The sequence below is a fragment of the Monodelphis domestica genome, chromosome 1 (genome assembly GCF_027887165.1).
Source record: "Monodelphis domestica isolate mMonDom1 chromosome 1, mMonDom1.pri, whole genome shotgun sequence".
Taxonomy (NCBI): Eukaryota; Metazoa; Chordata; class Mammalia; order Didelphimorphia; family Didelphidae; genus Monodelphis; species Monodelphis domestica.
The window spans coordinates 247,931,187-247,948,420 of NC_077227.1; the positions used below are offsets into that span (position 1 = coordinate 247,931,187).

At 32.8% G+C, this 17,234-nt stretch overlaps 1 protein-coding gene across 13 annotated transcripts in view; it reads left to right on the top strand.

The window, feature by feature from the left end:
- The window catches only part of CEP128 (centrosomal protein 128), a 566,439-nt gene that overhangs the window by 209,166 nt on the left and 340,039 nt on the right, over window positions 1-17,234 (top strand). For all 13 annotated transcript variants that reach the window (XR_008914955.1, XR_008914954.1, XM_056810609.1 and 10 more), the window contains one exon: window positions 15,949-16,125. Coding sequence is in view for 11 of the 13 variants with exons in the window: in XM_056810609.1 (XP_056666587.1) it covers window positions 15,949-16,125 (177 nt within the window). In the remaining 2 variants the exon portion in view is untranslated. The remainder of the gene's footprint in view (window positions 1-15,948; window positions 16,126-17,234) is intronic.

A 17,234-nucleotide genomic window follows, 5' to 3' on the forward strand; every position in this document is an offset into this window, starting at 1 on the left:
TACACCAAAATATATTAATTGATTTTTGGTGCGGGAGAGTCAATGGTGAAAACTGGCAATTTATTTAGATGTAACTGATAATTAAAAAAAAATCATAATGGGTTTAGAGTTCTTTCAGTATATAAGCAAGGGATAAGTGTTTAAAGGAGTAATTTTAGTCTTGCATTGATCTATTTTTCCAAAAAGCTAAGACATTTTTGCTTATTTATTATAATATAATATTACAATATTAGATGTGAATAAAGGGGACATATTTTGGGGGCATATGTTATTTTTGAGTAATTTGAGCCATAAAGTAGTTATATTATGCCTAGCATCTTACCATACATGAGTCAGTGGAGAAGATTACACTAGACATCTCAGTATAGGTCATTTATATACTAAGTAATTGTAGATGCCCAGTGAAAAATTTATTGATTTTGAGAGGATCAAGAGGTATATAAACTAAACTTGTAAAAAATTTTATAAATGTTTCCAAACTATTGTGGACCCATCATTTTCCTCTAGTTTAGGTGTTAGTATAGGGAAATGGGCAAGATGTCTTTTGAGATTCCTTCTTTATATAATTTTTCACACTCATCTCTCCTAAATAATAGGCTCAAATAAATAAATGGCAATACAAAGCATTTACTTGTCATATGCTTTAATATTTTTGACCTTTTTAATAAAATATAATGTGTAATAAAATATAATAAAAAATAAAATACATTTTGAAATGTATGACCACTAATTTTGGAGATTAGGTCCTTTTCAAGTCTCACATCAGTTGTACTTTTTGCCCACTCTTTTATCCTAAATATATCCAGTAATAAAGTTTATACTCTGTGTGCATTAATACTGTATTTTCCTAGAAACTGAGTCACCTATACTCATATAAGTATTATAAGTATTCTCTAACTTGTTGGGTAAACAGATCTTTGAGAGATTTTGGTCCAAACTAATTTGTCTTTTGAAGTTAGCATCATGGATTTAAAGTTTATAAATGAAAGGTACTTTACTTTGATTTATTATAATTTACTAAAATTTTTTGATGATACAAGTTTTAAGTCTGGTTTTATTAATGGAGGATTAAAATAATTTTCAATTATGTTATTTTGAGCCTATTGCAAATCTTTTACATTATTCTGTGCTTTCTCCACATCTTGTTCCAAGCTCCTTTCTTTAGTAGAAAGAATATTAAGAAGGTGTTGAGCTATACTGTTGAGATATTTTGCCTTTTACAAGTTCGTTTTCAGTGCGAAAGGAATAGCAGCTTTGTAAATTGATGATGTGTGTAGTATGATCAGTAGTGTGTGTATATCTTATTTAATGTAATGTTTTTGTTAAAGTGTGTAGAAAAATGTTTTCATTTAATTTAATGCTTGCATTGAAAATAAAGTGGTACTTTTGGGGCACTTATGATCTCAAAAGAAGTGTGCAAGCTTTCACTGAACAGACATAATTTTGGACATGCTGTGGTTTTATTGAAATTATTATGCTTGCATCAAGTTAGTGTTTCTCTGACAGCCAGTCCTAAGAATCCATGGGAAAGTATAAAATTTTGATTAGTTTTAGAGTAATAATTCTTACCCTTTGCTAAACTGATTAGGTCAATCAAGCATGTTTTTTTGTCATGTAATTTTTAGTAATCTCTCATAAAGAATTAAAAAATTTAAACAATTATAAATGAAAATTAAGGAAAGGAAAATCATTCTTCTTTCCCAAAGATATTTTCAATAAAACTAAAGTATAAACTTGCTCCGATTCGTATAAGCATGTATTTATATGTTATCTGGATTATATGTTTATCCATATAATCTTTCCTAAGATTCAGAACTCCTTTTTGAAGATTGGAAATTTTAGCATTCCGTCTGACAAGGATAAGGCTAAGATATAATAGATATTTTGAAATGCAAACATGGGAGTTAAAAGAAATATAGATGAATACATTTGTATAATTGGAAGGGGCTATATGGTAATAAAATATGTATATTCTAATGGTGGAGGGAGCACGTATTCCCTCAGAATATGAATGCCTTTGAAAGGCATGTAGGGAAGAAATAAGATAGAAATTCTGAGAGCATTTTGATGCAGCTAGGTAGTGCAACAGATAAAACTCTGGACCTGGAGTCAAGGAGAGCTGAGTTCAAATCCAGTCCAAGATATTTACTAGTTGAGTTAACTGTGCAAGTCCCTTAACCTCTGTTTGTCTTTCATTTTCCTCAACTATAAGATAAGGTTAATAATAGCACCTACCTCTCAGGGTTGTTGTGAGGCTCAAATGAGATAGTATTTGTAAAGTGCTTAGCCTGGCACACAGTAAGTACTCTATAAATGCCAGTTATTATTGTTATGTTTATCATGAAGAGAAAAAAAAGAAAAGTGAAAGATAAAAGTTTACATTAGGGAAGGCAGAAGGAGAAAGAAGGAATCACTAATTCTCTTACATAAATTGTCATAGTAAAAAAGAAAACTTTACAAAAATGGAAGATAATTTTGGATAGGGTCTACATATGAACATCAATGTCATGAAAACTAGAGAAACAAAAACTGACCATATACCATGAATATGATGTGAGAATACTTTAAGCTTAATAGAGAATTAAGCTGGAACCAGAAGATGTTAAGGGTTGTTCCTGAGGGAGGGTAAATTGAGGAAAGAATTAACTATTTATAAGCAAAATAATATTCAGCTTCAGAAGGTAGATAGTGAAGGAGAGATTAAAGAAAAGAGAAGATAGGAACTAGTGATTAGTACTTATAAAGGAAGGAAAAAGGGAAGGCATAATAGAAGTGTCAAAAGAGATCGTTATTGTCGTTCAGGAAAATTTAAAGACAGGAGGAAATAATCCAGTAATAGTTATACCTGTGAATGCAATGGCATAAACTCAACCATCAAGCAATAAAGGGGAATAAAATGGGTTAAGGAACAGAATGGAATAGTAAACAGAATTCAGCCATGTGTTGTTTGTAAGCACTGGGCTTGAACCAGAAATAGAACAAAATATTTTTTGCTTAAAGTAAACAAACTAAAAAAGCAGACTTAGCAATTATGATCTAAAGAAAGGCACTAATAAAATTAGAGGAATAAAAGATATGAACATGACGACTGCCTTATGCTTAAAGGCGCCATAGACAAATTCATTTAATACTTAATATACATAAATTTAATGGTAAGGATCCAACAACTTTAAAGTTTATAGGAAAAAAATATTTTTTTTGAATTACAATAGCATTTGAGGGGTTCTCAATATGCCCTTTTTAGATAAACAAATAATATGAAAGAAGTTAAGTACTTGGAATAGACTTTTGCACAAGTTAGATATGATAGTTCTGGCATTGTTGATTGGGAATAGAAAGGAATATATATAGTTCTTTGCTGTGACTATTGCATTTGCAAAAGTTACTAATTCATTAGTCTTTAAAAACTTCACAAACAAGTGGAGAAAAGATCAAAATATTAAATAATACATCACCAACCATAATACATTAATATTATATTCAATAAAATGCATTCAAAGAAAAAACTCCCACTTAAATGGAGATTGGCTGTTTTAAGTCTAAAGCATTTCTTGATCAAAGAATACATCATTACAACAGAGGATTTTATAGAAGAAAAAACAACAACAATGAGACAATATACCAAAACTTTAGAGATATAGCTAAGCAGTCTTGAGGGAAATATTAAACCTCTAATATTTTCCTCACCAAAAAAGACAATAGATCAATGATCCGGGAGTAAAACTATTTTTTTTAAACCCTTACCTTCTGTCTTGGAGTCAGTACTGTGAATTGGTTCCAAGGCAGAAGAGTGGTAAGGGCTAGGCAATGGGGGTCAAGTGACTTGCCCAGGGTCACACAGCTGGGAAGTGTCTGAGGCCAGATTTGAACCTAGGACCTCCCATCTCTAGGCCTGGTTCTCAATCCACTGAGCTACCCAGCTGCCCCCTAAAACTATTTTTAAAAAGCTAGATAATTAAGAAAAAAATTACAAATGAACCAAACACCAAAATAGCAATTCTGAATGCCAAAGATCACCAAAATTGAAAGGAAAAAAAATCTATTGGAGGGCAGCTGAGTAGCTCAGTGGATTCAGGGCCAGGCCTAGAGACAAAGGGTCCTAGGTTGAAATCTGGCCTCAGACACTTTCCACTGTGTGACCCTGGGTAAGTCACTTAACCCCCCATTGCCTAGCCCTTATCACTCTTTTGCCTTGGAACCAATACACAGTATTGACTCTAAGACAGAAGGTAAGGGTTTAAAAAAAATCCATTGAATTGCTGGATATAGCTGGAAGCTGGTATTTTTTAAATAGACATTGTGCATTTTTATTAAAAATTTAATACAATTTAATAATACATTTTAATTGTAAACAAAAAAAGAAAGAAGCAGAACAAATAAAGAAATAAAGGAAATTCTTATGAACTATCTTGACAAATTATAGACTAAAAAAACTGAAATTTTTATTAAATTATTGAGTAGCTAAAAAAAAATCCTAAAATAGCCAGATTAACAGAATAAAAATAGAGACTTTCAATAATTCATTTGCAGAGAAGGAAATTGAATAGTTCATAAATGAACTCTTAAGGGAAAAAACAAGAAAACACAGAACTAAATGGAGTGACTAGTTCTGTCTCATAGTCAAAATTAATTTCAATATTGCAAAAACTATTTGCAAAAATAGGAAATAAATTGATTTTTACTAAACTTCTATAATATAAAAATGGTTTTGTTACATAAACTAGGGAGCTACTAAGCATAGATAGAAAAGGATATACCAATATTTTAAACAAATATTGATGCAAAATGTGTATGTAAAATATTATTAAAGAGGTTATAGCTATACCAAAGTGATTTTTTTACACAGAGGTAGATTTCATACTAGAAATGCAAAGCTAGATCTTTATTTGGAAAATTATAACTGTAATAGACAAAATGAATAGGAGAAAAAAATTGCATGATTATATCATATGCAGGATCTTTGGATGAAATACAGTACCTATTTTTGATAAAACACTAACTTGTTAAATAGGAATAAATGGCTATTTCTTTAATATTAAAATAACATAGGTTCAAGAACCAGAATTAGATGTAATGGAAATTAAACTTCAGATTTTTTTTCAGTAAGCTCAGGGATAAAGCAAGAATATTATTTCTACAGTTTTAGGAATGGTAGCTATAGCAGTATGGCAAGAAATTAAAATTGAGAGAATAAGTAAAGAGGAAATAAATCATTACTCTGGTGTGTAGAATGGCCTTTTGTATGTGTTAAGATGTTCTGTACTGAGAGTTTACAAAAATTGTTAAAAATTAATAATATTAATTAAAATTAATCAATATGTTAGCAAGTTAGAAGATATAAACTAAATCCACACACATCATTATTCATTCTATAGAATATGACAAAACCCACAGAGAATAGTTAGGATAAAATTATATTTAAAAATTATAGAATGTATAAAATATTTAGACATCTACCTAATAAAATACATTGTATTTTTTTTTTTACAGGAAAAAGAACCTGACTCAAATTAGTGAAGGAAGATAAAATGTTTCATGTTTGGGCTATGCTAATATAATAAAATAAAATTAATGACAGTATTACCTAAATTTGTTTATCTGGTTTATGCTATACAAATCAGATGACAAAAAATATATTCTAAAGAGCAGGGAAAAATTTTTTTTTAATTTATTTAGAAGAAGAGTTTGCAGAAAATGCCCCTATCTTTTGTCTTTATATGTTCCAGGAGTCAAGAATGGTTTTTATATTTGTAATTAAAATTCATTACATTTTTTAGAAAATTAAAAATCATTTTTAGCTCCAGATTTTGGATTTGGGTATTTGGATTATCCAGAAAGCTATCTGGCAAAAGCTAGACTGTCAGAGACTAGGATTAAACTGTGATCTAACATTAGAGCTTTTAAATGGATACATGAGTTTGATATAATCATATCATAATAAAACTTTAGGTATAATGAAAATAATGAGTCTATTCCCATAGATATTTGACACTCAAGATCATAAAAATATAAAATGGGCATTTTAATCATGTAAAATTTTAAAGTTTTTTGAACAAACAAAATAAAAGTTTAAATTAGAAAAGTTATAGAAAATGTAAGAAATAATCTTTTCAGCAAATTTTTCTGATATGTTTCATAACTAAGATATCTAAGGAAGTAAATCACATTTATAAGATAATCCACATGATTAGTGATGAGCCATAATACTCAGCTTCTTAAAGAGAAGTTGATGGGCTTGATGCAGATGAGACATACATTTGTGGACGTGGACAATATGGTAATATTTTTTCATTGATTGTATGTGTTTGTTACTATGATTCTCTAAAATTTTTTTTCAATAAGTAGAAAAAATTGGAAGTGGAGAAGAATAAATGCTTGTTAATGGGAAAAATGAAGTTTTAAAAATAAATATTGTTATTCAAAGGATACGACTACTTAGTTCTCAAAATCCAATATAATAACCATGTGGAAAAATATTCCTAATCACAGAGATAGAGAATTAAAGCATCTCTGCAATTTGACTGCATATGTATTAATTTATTATAAATTGTAAAAAAGAAAATGATAGTTACTTAAATCTACATGAGAAGAAAACAGGCACTATGGTGCATTTGTTGTTGACCTATGAGTTGATCGATTCATTAGGGAAACAGTTTGGAACTATTGCCAAAACATGGCATATTCTTTGACTAAGTGATACCATTATTAGACTTCAATCCCAGAGGAATCTAAGAAAGAGGGAAAGGACCCACATGTACAAACATTTCAAGACAGCTATTTTTGTTGTAGCAAAGAGCTACAAAACAAGTAGGAGACAATTTCTTTGGCATTGGCTGAACAAGTTATGGTGTAGGAATATAACAGAATATTATTCTACCCTAAGCAATGTTGAAAGGGACAGTTTCAGAGAAAACTGGGAAAGTTTGAATGAACTGATGTGTGAAGAGAGCAAAACCAGAATTATATATACGATAATAATAATAATATAAAGAAAAATTTTTTTGGAAGACTGACACATTTGATGACCAACTATGACTCCATTGTTTCAATGATGAAGCATGCTTCCTTCCTCCTCACTGAGGCCTGGAAGACTCAAGGTGTAGAATGAGATATAGATTTTTGAACATTTTTTTTAGTAAATTGTAAACTTTGGGGACTTGACCATATTTCCTTATATGCTTAACTTGCTGTAAGGTTTGTCTTTTCTTTTTCTTGGGTTTTATGGGGAAATGGGAACTATTGGTAGCAGTTCCAGGAGAAAAAAAAAGAAAAAAGAAAATAAGGTCAATGAAACATTAAAAAAACATTCTGAAGGGAACAGAAAGAAGTGAAGAATAGAACACAGAAAAGCAGGACAGCCTTGAAGTTATGCTTTTGAACTTATATGCTTTGTAAAAGCAAACTATTATAGGGTGGCATTTTCACATATAATCCATTTTCCTGTTGTCATTTTTTAAATGGAGATGTCATTTGTGACGTTCAGAATAAAATGAAGGAACAACAATAAAAGAAATAGAAAACCAAAAAGATGGAAAAGGTGGGGGCTAAGCAGCATGAGATTATTAAATTAGTACTAAAATAGTAATCATCAAACTATTTGGAATGATCTTACCAATAGAAAAGGTGGTCAATGAAACAGATTATGTGCACAAAACCATCTGGAAGATAATTTAGACCTCCATCTCCTTCTATATACTACAATAAGCTTCAAATTGATACATGATCTAGATCTAAATAGTCATATCTTAAATGAATTAGAGAAAATACTTAGCATATCCCTTCCACAACTGTGGATGGGGGAGGGTTTTTAGGTTAAACCAAAGGTAGAGATGATCCTAAAAGACAGAATGGACAATTTTCATTGCATAAATTTGAAAAGTTTTACATAAATAAAACTGACTAATTTAGGCTTGGAATGGAAATTAGCAGTGAAAAAATCTGTTTAGAAAATTTTTCTGATAAAGGCGTGTTACTCAGAATATATAGGGAATTATCTAGAAATAATCTATAAATAAGAATTATTAAAATATGAAAAGACAAAAAGAAAGGCAAGTCACACGGAAAAGGAAAGATATACCTATTAGAGGAATTATGATGGAGATGTATACCCTAAGGTATTGTTGGTAGAGCTGTGGAGTGAGTGGTCCAGCTATTCTGGAAAGCAATTTGGAACCATTCTTCAAAAGTAAGCCAAACTGCATATTTTTTTCTTACTGAGTATAAGCCCAATGAAATCTAAGAGGGAAAGGATTCCTATATATAAATTTTTTTTTTATCAGGACTTTAATTAAGTTCTATTAGTAAACTGGAAATTAAGTGGTTATCTAATGACTGAAAAATCTATGAACAAATTATGGTGTATGAATATGAAGAATATTTTTGTGCCATTAATAAAAACAAACTTATAAAAGGATTGATTCAGAGAAGCTTGGAGAAAGTTTCATGAACTGACAAAAATGTAGTGAGTAGCACTAGTAAAAAATGTATTCAGTGGGGGCAGCTGGGTAGCTTAGTGGATTGATAGTCAGGCCCAGAGATGGGAGGTCCTGGGTTCAAATTTGACCTCAGACACTTCTTAGCTATGTGACCCTGAGCAAGTCACTTAACCCCCATTGCCTAGCCCTTACCACTCTTCTGCCTTGGAACCACTACATAGTATTGATTCCAAGATGGAAGGTAAGTGTTTAAAAAAAATGTATTCAGTGATTGTAATAATAAAAGGAAAACAGCTTTGAAAGACTTAAGTCTATTGATGAATAAATGCAATGGCCATCCAAAAATCTAGAAGACTAATAATAAAATATGCTTCCCATTTCTTAGCAGAGAAGTGATGGAATTAGCTATATTTTTATTCATGACCAAAACATGAATTTATTTTATTTTACTGTCCTTCAGCTTGGATTATGGGGGAAGGGAAGAAAGAGGTGGTATAGCCTTGTGTGTCTGAGAGAGATTGTGGGTTAGTAATAGTGATGCAAAAAATAAAAATATGTCAATGAAATATTAAAAACATTTAGAGAAGAATCTGGAAGTTTCAAAGGGACACAGACAAGAACAATAGCATTGGTACTATTATGACATATTTTATCCTCACTCTAGAAAATAAACTGTACATAATAAAGAATTATAGTTTCACATACAAAAGATGACATGACCTGGTTAATTACCTACCATGAGGAATTACTGTCTATTTGCTAATGAGAATTTAAAGTAATCTCCCTAGATGCTGAAGTCAAGAAGCATGAGAAAATTAGCAAAAAAAAAATAATTCGGGAAAAGAAACACCCTCCTCCCCCAAAAGGTCAAAGCAAGGAATGTAATAAATTTCAGAAAGTAGGGTAGCAGAATTTCTGGTAGATGTCTTTTTGTTTGGCATCTACCTTTCTGATTTCAGCTGAATCAGCAGGTCTAGTAACCATTTTAGATGTCAGTGTAGATAGAGGAGAAACAAGTATAAGAGGTGAACAATCTGGAGGAATTTATTTTAGGAATAAATAGTCCTTTGGTCTGTAATTGTGCTTGACTAGAGATACTATGGCTGTAATAAGACAGTAGTCTGTGGGCATTTATTATAGAGGGAAGCATTCTTGTAAACTTGAGATAAAGCTTGATATTATTGATGAATTAATTTTAATAGAAACTAGTACTTATACTGCTTTTAAGGTTTGCAGAGCTCTTTAGAAATAGCTCATTTGATCTTCCTAGCTACAACTCTGTAAGATACATGCTATTATTATCTCCATTTAACACTTGGAGAAACGGAGGCTAACAGGTTAAGCAACTTGCTCAGGGCCACACAACTAGTAATTATCTGAGATGAATTTGAACTCAAGGCCTTCCAGACTCTACTCCAATATTTTTTGATGTGCCCCTTAGATTGCAAGTCATCAAAAAAAGGTTATTATTATACTGAATTATATTCAGTAAGCTACTTACTAAGGTAGAATAGCATCTAATTAATTTAATGACATTCCCATAAAATAGTTACTCTATATACCTATACTTCCTAGAAATTCTCAGTCTCACAGTTGTGGCATACATGTATGCTGAATATCAGTTAATAATGTTTGAGTTAACTGCAGAGTCCAGGATTCAGAGCAGAAGACCTAGGTTGGAATTTTAGTTCTTGATATTGAGTAGGTGAGCTTCAGATTCCTCATTTTTAAGATAGGAGTAATCATTTAGGCACTCCTTTTTGGGCTTGGTGTTGTCAGGAAAGTATTTTGTTAACCTCAAGCATTGTGTGAATACAAGTTATTGTTGATAATAATGATAAATCCATGTAGCTGTTCCACCTAAAGCTTCTGGGCAGACATTCTGGAAGGGTTATTTCTTTGACTTATCCAGTGAAGCAGTTTCTTTGGACATCTGGTCCATATCTTATTTGTTATAATATCCTAAAAATGCTGATCTGTAGTGTAAATGCTGAGTGTGCTTAGTAAGTGCTCCTTTGAATGAAGAAATCTAGAAATGAACACGTTTAAAAATGCCACGGTAGAGAAATCCAAAGATAAATCAGTTCAAGTATTTCATCAAAAAGTGAAAAGGATTTGTAGCTGGAAGAATAGAGTTGGAGTTGGATCTTAGTTAAGGAATAACTTAAAAGTAATGGAGTTGGTTGGCACTACCACTGTGTTTTGACCCCAGTGCCTAAAAAGTTCTTGAAATGATTATTGCATTTGGCTTTTGGTTCGATGCGGAAGCTTGAAGTATGCTCTGCCTTTTAGGGCCAAAGGCCATTCTGTTGTCAGAACCCGTAATGGTAGACCATTTTCAGCGAGTCGTGGGCCTTCCAAGCCAAAACATGATGACTGTTTGTGACAGGTAGTGATGCTGAGAGGAATGCAATCACCATAAAGTCTTGGCAGGTCAAAGCCTGGCCCTGCCAGATGGCAGTTGATTTCAGTCATTGTTATTCTGTTTTTCCCTTTTCTCCCTGGCTCTGGAGTTGAGCCTCCTGGTTTTTTGAACCATGCTCTTGTTTATTCCACTCATCTCTGCCTCTGTATTTGGCCTGCATGTCTCATATAAGATTGTAGGCTCACAGATTTAGAGTTTAAAGAGACATATGTTGTGATTCCCAGGCCATTACTGTTAAAAATATTTTTCCCTATTGGAGGAAAGCCTGGTTTGTCACTTTGACTAACTCAGGTATATGGAATCAACTAAGGAGCAATATGAAGAGGCTGCTACCTTGCCTTGATTCATCTGGCATTTGGCTTTTATTTGGTCACCTCTTCTTGTTGTGGGTCATTGATCAATTTTGATCACATCACAAATCCTGGTGTTTAATAAATTCAATGCATTCTCTTTGTTGTTCAGTTGTTTCCATGTGCGTCCGTTTTTTCGTGATTCCTTTTGGGGTTTTCATGATAATGATATTAATTACAATGGTTTGCCATTTCCTTCATCAGCTTGTTTTACAGATGAGGAAACTGAGGCAAAAGCAAGCAAGATTAAGTGACTTGCCTAGGGTCACACAGGTAATAAGTATCTGAAACCAGATTTGAACTCAGGAAGATGAGTCTTCCTCACTCTAGGCCCCGTGCTCTATGCATTGTGCCACCTGGCTGCCAAATACATTCTCTACTAAGCTCAAAATATAGTTCAATCAAAGCATATTTCAATTCTGACTTCAGGGTTGCTTCAGTGATGATGGCTCTCTGTTTTCATGTTCATCTGAAAATAAATGGGCTTTTAAAAATTCAGGTAAACCCAAGTATTGTGTAGAGTTAGGGGAAAAAAAATTGATGGTCTAAAACCTTCTGACCTACTGCTACCAAGTCTTGTTGAATTCTACATTCTTAGTATTTTTTCATCTCATGAATTTACCTTTTCTTTCCACTCCACTCTCATGTTTACTGCCTTAGCATTTCTTTCTGAACTATTTTAATAACTTAATTTTTTTCTTTTATTTTTTGGGGGTAATTTTATTTCATTACCTTTGCCTTTCTTAGTCCCTCTATTTACCTTTCTTGTATTTATTCATTTTTTATGTGGTGTTTGCAAATCAAATAACCTATTCAGTTCGAGTTTTCTTTGTAGGAATGCATGAAAAGTTTCTTTTATTGAAGGTCCCCCTTTTCTATGAATGGTTAGACTCAGGTTGCTTGCCTTGGGCTATATCTTGAGCTTCATTGCCCTTTGGAACTCATTCATTCCTCTCCAGTTTATGGTGGATGCAAATAGTCTTACATTTCTTTCTCTTTATATTTGAAAGTCTTCCTCCTGATTACTTGCAGACTTTGTTATTTGTCATCATAATTGTTAAACTTAATCAATATATGTCTTGGAATTTGCAGCATAGTTTTTTCTTCCCTTCTCTCCCTTGGTGTTATTGGCAAGTTGTTCTGTATGTTCAGAAATTCTGGGAAATTACTTAAATTAGTTCATGTATTATGGTGTTCAGTTTTTGTCTCATCAGATCCTGACAAGTCTGTAATCCTTAAATTGTCAACATGCATCTTTTCTTCAAAATTAATATATTTTGCTTGCACAGAGATCATGTTTCCTTTCAATGTTATTGCTTTTTGCTTCTCTTCTTTCAGATTTTCTTATTTCTGTGTGTTTGAAATACCAATCATTTACTCTTTCTTTTTTTTGTTTGAAAAGTTTGCCACCGTGGATTCAAGTTTTTCTTTTTTGTCAGCTATTTCTGCTGTGTGGGCCACCATATATTCTGCTTTCACAATTTTTATTTATCTTTTAAATCATTCAGGAACTTTAATTTTGGTCCCATGCTCTCTTGAGGTTCATAGGGCTTTCAGCCTTCTCATATATTGATTTTTAAAAATATTTTGCAGAATTTATTCATAGAAGTCTGAATTAAATTAGTTCGTTTAGAGGCTTAGCGCATGGGGCAAAATTGAATTCTGTTGTACCCCTGCCACAGTATGATGACTGATAGGAAAAGGGGTTCTGAGTATATTAGGGGTTAGAGATTATCTTTACCAGATGTTCATTGAATTCTTGCCTTGACAGGTTTCTTAGGGTGGTAGACCCTGAAGAAAGCCAGAATTGCTTTATTTTTTTTTAATCACAATTATTATTTTTGAGAAGATTAAGATATTGTGAAAGTTTTTAGTTCTCCATATTATTAGCCACGTAATCTGGAAGTCCATAGGTGGTTTCTGATTGTTCTCCCTAATTCCACTCTTTTTCCCTCTAATCTATCCACAATTGACAAAAATATGGAAGCACAGGCCTGACCATGTCATTCACCAGCTCAATAATCATTGGTGCTTTTATGTTGTCTCCAAGGGTAATCTACAAATTCCTTTCTTCTTTTTTTTTCCATCTAATGTTTTGTACAATCCGATTCCAGTTTACTTTTAGCATAGTGTATATAGTGACTTAAAATGCTTTTTTGACTGTTTAACATTAAATAAATATGGAAAGGCAACATGATCTGGAACCAACTAAATACAGTGGGTTTAGTTAAGTCTTTATTCTCCTTATGTACTCTACACTTCCAGCAATTCAGCCTTGTTTACAACATTCGGTCTCCTATTCCCATTCTACTTTTACATAAACTTTTCCCCATCACTGGCCTCCTTACTCACCTTCACCTCTTGGAATCCATAGTGTTCTTTATCATAGCCCAGTTTGGGTGGGAGGCCTAATAAACTAGTCTTTTCTACCTCCTTTCTCCCCACCTCAAAATTTGTATTCAAATATCTATTTGTAGTCCTGACCACCCCCTGCCACCCCTCCCATCTTCACTACACACATATAAATCAATCAATCAATAAACCTTTTTATTTTTTTTAAAGCCTTCCTTCTATCCTAGAATCAATACTATCTATTGGTTCTAAGGCTTAAGAGCAATAAGGATGAGGAGAAAGGGATCCAATGATAGCTAGGATGCTAGAAAGGCCAGATTTGAACCCAAGACCTCCTATCTCCATGCCCGGCTTTCTAGCTACTGAGCTACCTACCAGCCCCTCTCCCCCTCCAAAAAAACTTTTTTAAACACCTACTATATGCCAGGTACTGTGGCTTTGGGAGTCTCCAAACAAAAGTAAAATACTCCCTTCCCTCAAAGATCTTCTAGTCTAGCAGGATAGACAACATGCATATAGTGAGGTTTTTTCTAAATACATATAAAACTGATTCAAGGTTACCTTGACTGGGAAGATACTGGCTGTGGAGAGCCCCATTTGAGTGAGTCTTGAAGGACGCGAGAGATTCAAAGATGTGGAGGTGGAAAGGAAGCCCATTATAGACTTGGGGCAGAAGTTGGGTGTAGCCAGCGTACAGGCAAAAACACTGCAGGGCAAGAAGAAGCCAAATTTTGTTCTGTTTTGTTTTCTGTTTTTGAACTGTGGAAGGACTATAAGTGTGGAAGTGCGTAAGACTGGTCTATCAGAATAGGACTAGGTTGTGAAAGACCTTTAAATACCAGACAAAGAAGTCAAAGTACTAATGGAATTTATTGGAGAACGACATGATAACTGTGCTCTAAGAGACCCACTTTGATGGCCATAGAGGACTGATGGATATGGAGAGAGATTTGAGGCAAGGGAACCAAATAGGCTCTTTTAAAAAAATCATTTTGAATGAATCATGTAACCATGGAAAAATGTTTAAAAATTTTTAAAAAACATAAAAAAAGAGAGTACCAAATAAGATATTTGTAAAAGTATTTATTGCAGGGTACAATGCTTATTCCCTTTCATTCCTTAAAATTAAAAAAAAAATCTGATTGTATATTTAATATTAGCACAATTGAACTCATTTTTTTAAAAAAATACTTCTTTTTTTCAGTCTCATATGGAAACAATTTTTAGTAGTTATTCTCTGATTTTAGGATTCATATTGTCAATGCTCCCCCTACCCCTACTCTGGCCTCTAAGGAGCTAATCAGTCTGATATAGGTTATATCCAAATAGGCTCTTGCAGTGTTTCAGGCTTCAAGGTAATAAGGGCCTGGTTTAGAGTAATGCCTTTGTGAGTAGAAATGGATGTGAAAAATGGAGTGAGCTGGAAATGATGAGATTTGGCAGCAGATTGCATATGCAGGTTTAGTGAGAGCGAATAGTCCAGGATAGCTCTGTTTTTAGTCCTTCTATAACTGCTTTCAACAGTTTGAAGGAGGGGTAAGGTTAAGCATTTACTATGAGCTAAGCAAAAAAGAAAGACAGTCCCTAGTTATAAGGAGCTTCCCTTCCCTTGCAGGAAAACCACATGTAGAAATGAGTTGAAAAGTAGGCAGAGTGAGGAGCCAGAAGCAGTAAGGTATAAAAGCCTAAGAAAGTCAAGATTGGAGAAATGTTGAATTTGAGGGACCTATCAGAATTAGAGTTGAATAACTATTCCTTGGGACTCTCTTTCCTTAAGCTATCTTTCTGAATTCATAAAAGGATTACCATCTTGGTTCCATCACATTCTCATGACCCAAAAATATTTATAGAATTTTTATATTTGAAAACTTAATTGGACATTTCTGTTTATAGCTTTGATGAGATAAAGATGGTCCAAGATTATTTTTTTTTTCTGGAAAGCTAGGGGCTAAACACACAAACTCTTTTAGGATATTTGTTCCTCTCTTTCTATTTTGCCTAGACTTGTAGGCCTTAGAGATATATATTTTTTAAACTTAAAGCCAATTTTGTGGTATCAGCTTTTGCTCTGATCCATTAATGGAAATGTGATTTTAATATGGTACAGAATTTTCTTTCAACTACTCCCCTTTCATCAGACTTCCCTTCGTAAAGTAATTACCACATTTTTAGTTTTCCAGACACTTAGTTCATCAATTGCAAACTGTTGTACTATTGAATTCTCAATAACTTTTCCTCAAATTATGAATAGGTAGTATATTTGTTGAGGTTTGGTAATGAGAACAATGATCTTCTCCCCTTCAAATGCTTGGGTTTCATACCAATTCATAGGTGTCTTGTTTTCATTTAATACCTAACTTTTGTATTTGTTTCTTTTCTTTCTTAGGAAAAACAGCTACATCGTGATGAAGAATGTGTGAAGAGAATGGAAGAAATCAAGATACAGCTCAAAGACCAATTGCTTGCAATGGAGACAGAGCAGGAATCCATTTTCGACATGTTAGGAAAGGAAATTGATGTAGCTTGTGAAATCTTCTCCAGGGACTCTTTGGATAAATTCAAAGTAATAATAATTTTTAACACATGCCTTAGTTTTTTCTCTTTGTTTCCTGGCGAGTGATTTTACCAATTATATACATTGTCCAAATTTTCTTTTTGTAGATAATTTTTATGAGAGAATCCAAACCAGGAACTCTTAATTAAAAAAAAAATAAGGCAACATATCTTTTTGTAAGGTCATAAAATGTACTATTTCTTACTTACCAATACTTTACTATAAAAAGAATAGTGATTCCTTTTTCCTTTTGACCTGACTTTCCAGTGGTGGCAGTAGTATAGGTCAACAGAGAGAACTCTCAGTGGGACTTGTGCAGAAATAATTCCACTCACTTTATCAAAATAGTATTTTTTTCCTTTTTTTTGTCCCCTTTTTTATTTAGAATATTTTTCCATGGTTACATGATTCATGATCCCTCTTCCTCCTTCCCTCCCCAATCATGAGTCTAATAAGTAGTTCCACTGGGTTATACATGTATCATTGTTCAAAACCTATTTCCATGCTATTCATATCTGTATTTTTTTCTTTTTAAAAGAAATTTATATTTGATTTGCAAGAGAAGTAGAACTATTCCACCTTGGGAAGGAATTTTCTCTATAAGTTAATGTATATCAATTCAGGTCAGATAATAATTGTCTATATTTGAGATACCTGTTATCCTAAAAATATAAACTTCAAGTAGTATCAATAATGCCATCGTTGTTTATTTTTAAATACTGAAATATGAATTTTCCTTTTTCATGGAGATAGGAGTTTTAAGATTTAACTGCCACCAAATATTTCTATATTTTTCTAACCTAAATCTTATAGGTAGTCATAATGCACAAAATCATGTATAGACATAAGATTATACATATCTCTATAGTTGGTAGAGACCTCAGGCCATCTACTGCAACTTCTTCGCTTTATATGTGAAGATAAGATACTGAGATTCATAAGGAATAAGTGACTTGCTTTAGGTCACTCAGATCAGATAGTAGGTGACAGAACCAGAATTGGTATTCATTTCTTTTGAATACCAAGTTCAATAGAGGTTGGAGCCTGGAAAAATGTCACCTGGGGAGAAAGAAAAGCATAACTGTATACTTGGAGCCCCCCCAAAATGTGTGTATACA